Below are 13,344 nucleotides of genomic sequence, written 5' to 3' on the forward strand. Positions count from 1 at the left end.
TCATCATGCACCTCATAAATAAAGATAATAGGGACCTACAGACACTGGATCCTACCCAGTTCGGCTTTGTTAAGGGCAGATCCTGCCTCTTAAACCTGGTTGATTTCTTTGAAACAGTCACCAAGGCCATTGACGAGGGGAAGGTGGTCCACACAGCCTACCTGGACCTCACAAAAGCCTTCAATACAATACCCCACTCGGGCATTATAGATAAGCTCACCAGCTTAAATATAAACCCCTATGTCACTAGATGGGTTGCAAACTGGCTCAAGGACAGAACCCATATGGTTAGAATTGCTGGAGCCATGTTAGACTCCAAACCAGTTACAAGTGGCGTCCCACAAGGCTCAGTCCTAGGACCTCTCTTGTTAGGTATATATTTCTCTGAGGTATAGGCCAACACGGAAGAACTGTGGCTGACCAAGTTCGCAGATGACTGCAAACTAGGTGCCATAATAGACTCTCCAGCCGACACAAACATCCTACAAAAGAACCTCATAGAAACAGACAACTGGTGCCAGAGCCATGGACTCAAGCTAAACGCCAAGAAGTGTATAGTCATCCCCTTTGTCAAAAACAAAGTGCCCACAAAATACCACATAGGTGGCAATCCATTAAGTACGGAAGAGGTAATTAGGGACCTGGGGACCCAAGTTAACAGCAATCTCTCCATTTGAAAACCACGTGGCCAAAGTGGTTAGAAAAACATTTTATATAGCCCACCTAATCATGAAGGGATTCACATCTAGATCAGGGGAGGTCATCATGCCTCTTTACTCATCCCTCATCAGGCCCATGATTGAGTACAATGCCCCTTTTGGGATATACCTTACCAGACAGCTGCAGCAACTGGAAAGACCCCAAAAGTACCTCACCAAGAGGATCAAAGGGCTCAAACAGATGCCATATGCTGCCCGGTTAAAGAAGCTCCAGCTCTACTCAGTGACATACCGCCTGCTCAGAGGCGATCTGTGTCTGACGTATAAAGCCATGTCCAACCCGGAATTAATGGACATGCTGCACCTCAGAAAATCCAAACCCCATCGAGCTACGCGCTCGAGAGACTTGAACCTCAGCACTGAAATAAATAGGACATGCTGGAGGGACAGATTCATAACCCAGAGGCTCCCTTCACTCTGGAATAAAATCCCAGTCCAGGTTAGGCAGAGTCCCTCATTGATGGGAGATCATAGGTTTACCCCGGGTATCACTTCTGTGTCAGAGGCACAGTATACTAACCTCGAAAAAGGGGATAGCAAAATTCTATGGTTATGGTAAGATTTTGCACAACCAATCCAGGTCGTATTCTCAGGTTACAGTATTCTTACTGTGGAAGAGAAGGACATCTATGGCTCTGGTAAGATTTTACACAACTAATCCATGTCCTTCTTTTCTAAGGTTACAGTATTCTCACTGTGGAAGAGAAGGACATCTATGGTTCTGGTAAGATTTTACACAACTAATCCATGTCCTTCTATTCTCAGGTTACAGTATTCTCACTGTGGAAGAGGATGACATCTATGGTTATGGTAAGATTTTACACAACTAATCCATGTCCTTCTATTCTCGGGTTACAGTATTCTCACTGTGGAAGAGAAGGACATCTATGGTTATGGTAAGATTTTACACAAGTATTTTATCTCCTTTTCTCATGCTGCGTTATTCTTACTGTGGGAGAGTACCACAGCTTTAGGAGGAGAAAGGATGGAGGGAATGAATACTGCAACATGGAAGAGGAAGACATCTATGGTTCTGGTAAGACTTTATACAACTTTTCTATGTCCTTCTATTCTCATGTTGCAGTATTCTTAACATGAGTGACAGTACCAAAGCTCAGCACGTGTTATGGGATCTGGAAGAGGAGGAACTCTTCATGAATCCATGTAGGATGGCTTTATCAAAACTTGCCCTAGCCCTGGAGATGTAGTCCAGCTTGTAATGTTTAGTGAAAGTGTGGACCAAAGACCATGTGGCTGCCTCCAGGATAGTGGCTATATCTAATCCTTTGAAAAAGTCCCCAGAGGAGGCCCTCACAGTGTAAGGAAGGTATTTGCCATGAAGGGAGTAACAAAAAGAAAACGTGTTGGAAATCCAAGAAGACATTGTTTGCTTGGACACAGCTTTCCCCAGAGCCCTGGGGTGAAAGGATACAAACAACTGGTTAGACTTCCCGATGTTCTTAGTCTTATCTAGGTAAAATCTGTGAGCATCAAGGAAATGGAGCAGTCGCTCACTCTCATTTTGTGGAAAAACGTGAGTAAGTGGATGGACTGGTTAAGAGATAGTTCACTGACCACTACAGGCGTGAAGGATGGGTGTGTATGAAGACAGACCCTATCCTTATGAAAATATCAGGTATGGTGGGTTAGCCATGAGTGCCTGTAGTTCTGAGAACTTTCTGGCCAAAGTTAGGGCTACAAGAAGCACCGTTTTCCAAGTGCACATCTTCAAGGTGACTGACAGCTGGCTCGAAGGGGGCAGTAATTAGTTTTTCTAGAATGAAATTCAGGTCCCAAGAAGGAGAGATGAGTTTTCCTTGGAGGCCTGATATGAAGTTTCCCTTAAGGAAAAGTTTTACCTCTAAACTGGTTAACAAAGGTGAGTTGAGAGGTAAGCAAGCAGACATAGCTGATAAATGGAGTTTCACTGAGGAATATTAAAGTTCAGACTTAAGGAGCTCACACAGACAAGACAAAACTAGAGGTACATCTGCCTGAAAGGGATCTAGTTGTCTGTGTAGACACCAACTGGAGTACCTTTTCCACTTGGATAGGTATGATCTCCTGGTAGTGGGTTTCCTGGCTTCCTGCAGGACACAAAGCACGTCCTGCGAATAAAAGCGTCTAAAAGGGATCACAAGTTTATCACCCCCCCCCCAGGGTTAGTCTGAGGGTTTGGAGTTGTGGATGGATAAGTGATCACTTCTGTTGTGTGATGCGGTCCACCTTGTGGGGTAACCTGCAGCGATTGCCTTTGGCTAAAGAAAAAGGCAGGGGGAGGACCAGTGCTGAGTTGGCCAAAAGGTGGTCACCAACAAGATTTTCGATTTGTCCTGCTGAATCTTCAGCAGGACTTTCTGTATGAGAGGGCTGCATAAAGAAACATCCCCTTCCAGGAGACTGAGAAGGTGTCCACTCTCCAGGCTTGTGGGCAGGGGGTTTTGTACAGAATAACTTCAGTTGTCTGTTCTCAGGGGAAGCAAACAGATCTATTTGTGGTGCACCCCACCGGTGGACTATGTCCTGGAAGCCATCCGTGTGCAACATCCACTCGTGATGCCATGATAATGACCTGCTGGGAGCACTAACCTGAACATTGTTTTGAGATGGGATGTAAACTGCCAGCAGCGTCACCTTGGAGAGGGTAGCCATTTCCCAAGCATGGATGGCCAGCCTGCAGAGTCAGTAAGATTTTGTCCCCCCTTGTTTGATATACCACAGGACTGTGGTATTGTCTTTAAAATTCTTAGAGGTCCTGGGTGCATGAGGGGAAGGAATGCTTTTAGGGACTAGGGTAAGTGTAGTCATTTCCCTGATACTGATATGTTTTTTCTGAAGACAGGGGTCCCACTGGCCCTGAACCTTCAGTCCATTCACAGTTGCTCCCCATCCCAGATCTGAAGCATCTGTGTACATCTGCTGAACTGCAGGGAGTGGTTGTAATGGTAGTCTTGGGTTTGGGTGAATTTGCTGGATCCAGGACAAGATCTCTCCGTAGGTGTTTACTAGGCTATTGACCACAAGGGCCTTTTTAAGCCAAGCCATGCATCCCAAATCTCTGACAAGTTCTGATACCCTTGATAAGTGAAAGCATGGGACTGGGAGATGAACCATTTACAGGTTACCAGTTTCCATTAGAGACATAGGTGCCAAGTCAGGGATGAATTTCTGGTTTCCTATCCAACTGTCCAAGTTGCACTTGAATTGGGTTAGGGAGGAACTCTGCTTCACATAGATAGGGAGCCTGTTCCATAGACAGGGTAGTCTCTGGGATACATACCTCTCTCTCTCCAGCAGGTCCTATTTACATCACAGGCAAGTTTTAAGTCTTTAGAATGGGTAATTCTGGCATGGTTTCTTTTGTGGATGTGCAGGAGGTCCATCAGAGTGGGGTCCAACAGTCCTGTATGACAGGCATAGCTCCCCCCCCAAAAGTCTGTAGGAGATAGAATACAGGGATAGAACCTTGAGGCGGGGTCTGCAAAGACAATATTACTTATGGCTTGCATTCTTTTAGTGAGGAACCTCTGTGAACATTCCACTTGTTGGAGATGCCTACTCAATGATAGGTCTGATGAATGCCGAATACAGTGGAACAATGACTTCCTTGGACTTAGATGCCATACCTTTGTTTATAAGTTGTGCAACATAGAATGAATTCCTCACCACTGTAGACACGTGATGATCAAAGGCTAGACTGCTAACTGTATGTGTCCCTAAGTCCCCGACCACTGGGTCAACTCTAAGGGGTGTGTTGTCATGATAGTCACCAGGGATGGATGACTTTCCAAAGGATACTACTATGCATTTCTTGGCATTTAGTTTTAGTCCATGGCTCTGACATCAGTTATTTGTCTGTGTCAGCCCCTCCTGGAGAACATCTGTGTCAGTGTGAAATTCAATGACAGCTCCTAATTTGCAATCATCTGCAAATTTAGTTAGCCAGAGACCACTGACAGTGGCCTTCAATTCTGAGAAGTAAATGCCAAAAAGGAGTGGTCAAAGGACTGATCCCTGAGGGACTCCACTTGTGACTGACATCTTTGTAGAGGTGGACTCCCAAATTCTAACTACCTGGGTCCTGTCTGTGAGCCGGTTGGCTATCCACTGGGCGACATATGGGTTTTGTACCTAACCTCTTGAGTTTGTCAACAATGCCAGAGTGCGGTATTGTGTCAAATGCCTTGGCCAGGTCAAGGTAGGCAGTGTGAACGATTCTGCACTCATCCATCGCTTTGGTGACCTTCTCAAAGAAGTCCACCAGGTTGAGTTTGCATGATCTCCCCTTGATGAAACCAAACTGGGTTGGGTCCAGCGTCTGGAGGTTTACTACTATGTCTACTGGTCATCACCATAATTCGCTCCATGGCTTTTCATACAAGACTAGTGAGACTTAAGGGTCTGTAGTTTGCAGGGTCTTTAGATTGCCTACCTTTGTGCAGAGGAATGACTGTTGCCTTTCTCCATTCATAAGGCACAAAGCCTGTTTTGGAGGCTACAGTTAAATAGTAATTCCGAGGCCCTGCTAGGTCATGTTTCATGCTATTTAGAAGGCATCATGGGATACTCTCTGGGCCCACTGATGCAGTGTTCTTGGTCTTAGAGCATTAAGGACTTGTTCCCTGGTGATAGCAGGGGGAGTTGCATTTGATATTTCCTGAGGGAAGGTTGAGCGGGAGAGAGGAGTAAAGTTGGAGCTGAATTTATCAGTCAGGAGGTTTGCTATATTTTCTGGCTTAGTATAGGTGGCTCCATTTACAATGAGCTCTGCACACAACTGAGCATTGCCTTTGAGGTTGCGGACATAGCTCTTTCTTGAGGCATGGAAGGAATGGTATCTGAAACTTTATTGGGTGGTTATGTTGGGACCACGCATTCTTCAGGTACCAATGAAATTTTCTCATGCTTAACCTGGCTACGGGCAACATGGAAAGCGTGACTGCCATCAACCCTAAGAGGCGTAGAAACTCCCTGGTCGAATGCAGCTGGTTAGGAGTAGTTCCTGGAAGCAAGTGGTGAAAGATGTGACCTTTTCTGGGAAAAGAAAGGCCTTCATCAAATCTGTTCTTTTTCTGCAACTCAGGAACACCTGGTGCTGGGAGGGAGAAAGTGAGGATTTGAGTTGGTTGATTGTGAAACCTAGGCCTTCGAGCAGGGAAATGGTGAAATGTAGGTGCCTTTGTAGGGTATTTAGATCTACCTGGATAAGAAGATAGTCCAAGTATGGGAAGATTTGAACACCTTTTGCTCTGCAAAAGGCCACCACAGGAGTTAGACATTTTGTGAATACCTTTGGTGCTGTGGACAAACCAAACTGCAAGGCAGCAAACTGATCGTGCAAGGACTGCACTAGAAAACACAGGAATTACCAATAGGATAGGTGGATAGGGATGTGAAGATATGCATCCTTCAGGTCTGAAGTGGCCAGTTAAGAACTGGGGGTCAAGAGAGGAAGAAGTGTTTGGAGGGACATCATGCGGAAGGTGGGTACATGGAGGCAAGGTTTTATAAGTGACAGGTCCAAGATGGGTCTCTATGGGCTATCTTTTCTTGGGACTAGGAAGAGTCTGGAATAGAAAACCTAGGCCTTCCTGTCCTGGAGGGAACTTTTGAATTGTACCCTGACAAGATCTTGAATGACTTATGGTATGAGATGAATCTGGTCCTTTGAAGGGTGTGGGATACCTTTTGGAAGAAGTTTTTCCCTCCAGGTCATGAAATATCCCTTTTCCGCTATTGAGAAGACCCAGGTGTCTGAGGTGATCTGTTGCCACAGAGGAAGACAATGAGAGAGGGTGGCAGATAGAGGAAGATGGAGTGTTAGGGTCTGACAGTCATGCACTGTTAAGCCCATCAGGAAAGGGCTGTCGTAGTAAAGTTTGAAAGGAGGTAGGCCTGGCTGAGGAAGGTTTTCTGGTACCTTTTCTGGGTTTGGTGGAAGGTGGTGTGGAAGCCTTCCTGACAAATCTGGGTTTGGTGGAAGGTGGTGTGGAAGCCTTCCTGACAAATCTGGGCTTGGTGGAAGGTGGTGTGGAAGCCTTCCTGACAAATCTGGGTTTGGCAGGTCGAGACAAAAAGGTGTTTGCGGTCCTGCAGCTCCTTGCTTTTTTCTTGCAGGTTTTGGGCTAGACAAAAAGGTGTTTGCGGTCCTGCAGCTCCTTGCTCTTTTCCTGCAGGATTTTAAACAGTTCTGCTGACTGCTTTCCAAAGAAAAAGCTACTGTCAAGAGCAGCTTCCATAATTGCTTTTGAAATCATCAGGCAATGGTTGTAGCCTGAGCCAGGAGTACTTACAGAAGACTGAGGCTGAAGCAGCTGACCTGGCTAATGCTTCTGTAGCATCAAAGCTGCATTTTAGAGTGTGTGTCTAGTGACCTCCGCACTAATGAAGAGCAAAGGCCACTTGTGCCTTAGTGGGTGAATGTATAACTGAGTTCATTTGATCCACGGCTTGTGAAACTAGGTCGAAAGCAAACTTGACCATATGCTTTTGGTAATTGATGGCTCTAAAGGCCAAGGTGAAAGATGTGTAAATTTTCTTCCCTAACCTGTCCATCATTTTACTATCTTTATCCGATGGGGGCAAGGAAGGAATCTGTCTGGATCGTTTATCTGTAGAGACAGCAATTACAGCAGGGTGTGCCATAGGAGGCTTGATAAGAAATTTGAAGTTATTAGGAACTTCACCGAACCTGTCTGGTCTTTTTGGTGATGGTGGCTGAGAATCTGGAGCTTTGTAAGCTGAAGCAAAGGCGTCCAAGTAGGCTGGGACCATTGGAGGAATGGGTGAGGGGCAAGGGTATTGCATCTGCAGAAGCTCATATCTCTCTTCAACTTCTGTCATTTGTGTGGAATCCCATTTGAAGTACTCCCTCTTTGGAAATAGTTGCCCCAAAGGTGATGTCTTCAGGTGGGGAATCACCTTCTAGAGAATCCTCTTCAGGAGACCAGTATCTGAAAGGAGATGCTAGTTGTGAGGAATAAGAAAGGGACTCGTCTGAAGAGGAAGATGAAGAATCTTCCTCAGATGTCTGTGGATGGGGCAAGGGGACCCAAAGAAGCAGAAAAACAACACGAATTCTACACAGAACAAATTTAATGTGGCTTAGCGCCTCGGCAACAACAGCCTTCCTTGAGCACAAGGAGGTGTGCTCAAGGAAGGCTGTTGTTGCCGAGGCACTAAGCCACATTAAATTTGTTCTGTGGAGAATTTGTGTTGTTTTTTGGCATTTTTTACCTTTGGACTTTTGCTGGTTGTTTTTTGGACCCAAAGAAGCAGGCCTGCTACTCTAAACTGGCAGAGCAGGAGTATTCTGTGAGGATAGCAGGCCTGGAAAAGAGACTGAGAGAATGCCTGCCAATCAGGAATACCTTCTTAAGGAGCAGACAAATGCTTAGACTTCCATTTCTTTTTGAGAGGAGTCTTTGGTCTGGGCTGAGCAAGAGTAGGCCTAGGATCTGGGGACACCACAAAATAAGAAGAGCTTTCCTCAGTTATGGAAGCTGACATAAGCCGATCAGGCGAACCTGGTCCCCCCCACACACACACCTGACGCCGATGTCAATGGTACCTCCGCAGACATGCATACAGACTGGAGAAACAGGGATGGCATCCAAAGTGATACCCGAAGTCACCAAAGCCACTGGATGCAACTCCGCTCCTAAAAATCGACAGCTGGTGGGATGCCCGAACCCAGAGGCGCAGGCGCTTTTTCCAGTCTAGCTACTTTGGCTTTCTCTCTTGGCGGTTTGGCTGATACAGCAGGCGTCACTTCCATACCCAAAGCAAGTCGCTTAAGACACTGGTTTTCCACAAATAAGTTTAGGGCTGTGAGATGACTGTGCAGAGTTTTAGGGATGAACAACTGGCAAATGGAACAAGCTTTGTAGTGGTGGGAAGGTCTTAAACAAAAAGGGCAGAGGTCATGTCTGTCTTTGTGCAGGATTTGACGTCTGCACTTACATTTTCCCTTCCTAGGTCACATGGACAGAAGCAGCTTAAGGAAAGAACAAAAAAAACAGCAACCAGAATAGAAACGGCTTCCCAATGGGGTACTCATCTTTTGGAATAAACTGGTGTGAAGCAGAAGCAGCAAGCTGAAGTTCAACTGGCAGCACAGAAGCTCCGAGGTCTGTGCATGCGGACGTCACATTAATGGCCCATGGTTTATGGTACCTATGTGTGATTTCCCAAGCACCATACAGCAGTCAGCTAAGCTTTTGTATATGGGCCGGACGTTCGGGTCACCTCAGGCAGAGGATCCTCCATGTTGGAAGAGAAGGATAAACTGTTGGACTTTAAGTCTCACACAACAGATATACACTGTGGTGTTCCTCAAGAATCCTTTCTGGGCCTATTTCTGTTAACCATATTTTTCAAATTTTCCAAAACAATTTATTTTGGATAAATAAGCAGCCAATTGTGAACTGGGTTTTATAATAGTTAGCAGTAATGATTTTGAATAAAAATACAGCATAAATTTCTGAATGGGCATTGAATATGAGAATAAAGGTTAGAACTAACAAGTGAAAGATTTTATTCTTTAGGAAACGTATCTACTTATAAACCTATTAAATTAAAGGACTGGACAACTGATGAAAATAAGGAATGTAAAAGACCTGGAAATTCTAATTACATGTGCTCTGTCTTTCTGTAAGCATGCGGACACTGTTTTATACTAAGCAACGTAGCAAATGAACCCTCTTTAAGAAGTACCACAGCCAGAGACGATAACTGCACCACTACTGTGTCCATATAACTGTATGCAACACCAACATACGGGAATATAACAGGTAATTATCACTACTGCGTCCATATAACTGTATGCAACACCAACATACAGGAACATAACAGGTAATTATCATTCTGTGTACAGATTAACTGTATGCAACACCAACATACTGGAATATAACAGGTAATTATCACTACTGCGTTCATATAACTGTATGCAACACCAACATACAGGAACATAACAGGTAATTATCATTACTGTGTACAGATTAACTGTATGCAACACCAATATACTGGAATATAACAGGTAATTATGACTACTGTGTCCATATTCACTGCATGCAACACCAACATACGGGAATATAACAGATAATTATCACTACTGCGTCCATATAACTGTAAGCAACAGCAACATACGGGAATATAATGGGTAATTATCACTACTGTGTCCATATTCGCTCTATGCAACACCAACATACTGGAATACAACAGGTAATTATCACTACTGTGTCCATATTCACTGTATGCAACACCAACATACTGGAACATAACAGGTAATTATCAGTACTGTGTACATATTAACTGTATGCAACACCAACATACTGGAACATAACATGTAATTATCACTACTGTGTCCATATTCACTGTATGCAACACCAACATACTGGAACATAACAGGTAATTATCACTACTGTGTCCATATTAACTGTATGCAGGTAATTATCACTACTGTGTCCATATTCACTGTATGCAACACCAACATACGGGAATATAACAGGTAATTATCACTACTGTGTCCATATTAACTGTATGCAACACCAACATACTGGAATAAAACAGGTAATTATCACTACTGTGTCCATATTTACTGTATCTAACACCAACATACTAGAATATAACAGGTAATTATCACTACTGTGTCCATATTCACTGTATGCAACACCAACATACTGGAATATAACAGGTAATTATCACTACTGTGTCCATATTCACTGTATGCAACACCAACATACTGGAATATAACAGGTAATTATCACTACTGTGTCCATATTCACTGTATGCAACACCAACATACTGGAACATAACAGGTAATTATCACTACTGTGTCCATATTCACTGTACGCAACACCAACATACTGTAACATAACATGTAATTATCACTACTGTGTCCATATTCACTGTATGCAACACCAACATACTGGAACATAACAGGTAATTATCACCACTGTGTCCATATTCACTGTATGCAACACCAACATACTGGAATATAACAGGTAATTATCACTACTGTGTCCATATTAACTGTATGCAGGTAATTATCACTACTGTGTCCATATCAACAGTATGCAACACCAACATACTAGAATATAACAGGTCATTCTCAATACTGTGTCCATATTCACTGTATGCAACACCAACATACTGGAATATAAAAGGTAATTATCACTACTGTGTCCATATTAACTGTATGCAACACCAACATACTGGAATATAACAGGTAATTATCACTACTGTGTCCATATAACTGTATGCAACACCAACATACTGGAATATAACAGGTAATTATCAATACTGTGTCCATATTAACTGTATGCAACACCAGCATACTGGAATATAACAGGTAATTATCACTACTGTGTCCATATTAACTGTATGCAACACCAACATACTGGAATATAACAGGTAATTATCACTACTGTGGCCATATTAACTGTATGCAGGTAATTATCACTACTGTGTCCATATTCACTGTATGCAACACCAACATACGGGAATATAACAGGTAATTATCACTACTGTGTCCATATTAACTGTATGCAACACCAACATACTGGAATATAACAGGTAATTATCACTACTGTGTTCATATTCACTGTATGCAACAGCAACATACTGGAATAAAACAGGTAATTATCACTACTGTGTCCATATTAACTGTATGCAACACCAACATACTAGAATATAACAGGTAATTATCACTACTGTGTCCATATTCACTGTATGCAACACCAATATACTGAAATATAACAGGTAATTATCACTACTGTGTCCATATTCACTGTATGCAACACCAACATACTGGAATATAACAGGCAATTATCACTACTGTGTCCATATTCACTGTATGCAACACCAACATACTGGAACATAATAGGTAATTATCACTACTGTGTCCATATTCACTGTACGCAACACCAACATACTGGAACATAACATGTAATTATCACTACTGTGTCCATATTCACTGTATGCAACACCAACATACTGGAACATAACAGGTAATTATCACTACTGTGTCCATATTAACTGTATGCAGGTAATTATCACTACTGTGTCCATATTCACTGTATGCAACACCAACATACGGGAATATAACAGGTAATTAACTCTACTATGTCCATATTAACTGTATGCAACACCAACATACTGGAATATAACAGGTAATTCCATACCTGTACTTCTTGTCAGCTTAGATGTCTATATTCTACTCAAAGAAAATTTATCCAAAGGATCTAACCTGTAAAAACAAAACTAGCATATAAAAAAGTTGTAGACAGCTTGACCCTTACCACACATAAACATTAGCACACAGGCATTATATATTAACTAGCCTATAAAGCTAATAAGAAACTAAGGGAACTACTATTAACTCTTACCGTCTATGACTGTGGAAAAACAGACAAAATTAACTTCGGCGTTGGTTGCTAAAGAAATGAACTAGCAAGACAGTTTATGACCAACCATATTCCCTGCATCTGGAATAAGCTCTTACTGTGTATTTGGATATCAGCCTCTATAATAGCTTTTAAAAACTTCAATGCACACAATATTACATTTTCGCAGTATCTGTTCCTCAATGATCACGGGATCGGGGTACACAGCTGTGGACCTCAACCTGTTCAACTGACCAAGGTCTGTAAGAAGACAGATAATGGACAAGAAGCTGGAGATAGAGTGTCCAACTGTCCATTCCGACACAAAGGATATGACATCATACCAGAAAAGCAGATTTTGGACAGTCCTGAAATGGTATGAAGTCCCAGAAACATTGCTAGAATTAGAGAAGGCTATGTATATGGATCCAATGACAAGTCCTAATATTCCAAAGAAAAGTGATACACACACACTAATAAATCTGCCTGCAATTATATGGTGCAGTACCTTGGCAAATGTCGATCCCTTGCCTTCAGTTTCTATTGTAATAGTCGTCGTGCGCCTTTGAAGAATCTGGTCTATGTCCTCCTCACAGAACTTGGAGCTCTCATCATCTTCATCCATAATAGCAGCGTATGCTCCTTTACGTAGCAAGTCTTCAATTTCTTTCTTAGTGAACTGTTGAATCTGAGAAGAGAGAGACAATTTATATATCTTTAAACTAATTAAAATTAGCAGCTTGACCAGACACCTGTACACAAAAAGGAAAATATACAAAACAGACATTTTTCCTCAGATATGAGTGCCTTGTAAATACCACCAACTTTCACCACAATCTAGTAAGATGATGCAACTTTAGGGTAAAGTGAGATCCTAGTGGGTGTTTTTACTGGAAAATGAGCAAGATTTGTACAGATGAAGCACTGCATTTCCAAGAAGCCCTTGGCTTTCTCACTTGAGAAGTTTGTCTCCTGCAGTATATGTTTTTGTTCTTCATACTAAGGCTTCTCTCGTACATAGGGACTGTGTCCTTTGCATCCCTGCTGGAGTGGAGCAGACTCAGTAGCAGGCTCCGCCCCCCCCCCCCCCCACAGCTGGTATTTGCTCATTCTCTTATTCTGCTTGACCTTACATTTACCTGCTCCTGAAGCCTCAGCTTTGCCCAGCCATCTTCTTCTGTGGCAATGTAGCCATTACACAGAGTGGAGGACTCTCACATCCCACTACATTCATACTGTTG

At 43.0% G+C, this 13,344-nt stretch overlaps 1 protein-coding gene across 1 annotated transcript in view; it reads right to left on the reverse strand.

The window, feature by feature from the left end:
• The window catches only part of CHD8 (chromodomain helicase DNA binding protein 8), a gene marked incomplete in the record, with an annotated part of 4,119,653 nt that overhangs the window by 1,845,719 nt on the left and 2,260,590 nt on the right, over window positions 1–13,344 (reverse strand). The window contains 1 exon segment of the mRNA XM_044057960.1: window positions 12,612–12,791. Coding sequence (XP_043913895.1) covers window positions 12,612–12,791 — 180 coding nt within the window.

Source organism: Protopterus annectens, chromosome 16.part0, assembly GCF_019279795.1.
Source record: "Protopterus annectens isolate FY-2018-M chromosome 16.part0, PAN1.0, whole genome shotgun sequence".
NCBI classification, from domain to species: Eukaryota; Metazoa; Chordata; order Ceratodontiformes; family Protopteridae; genus Protopterus; species Protopterus annectens.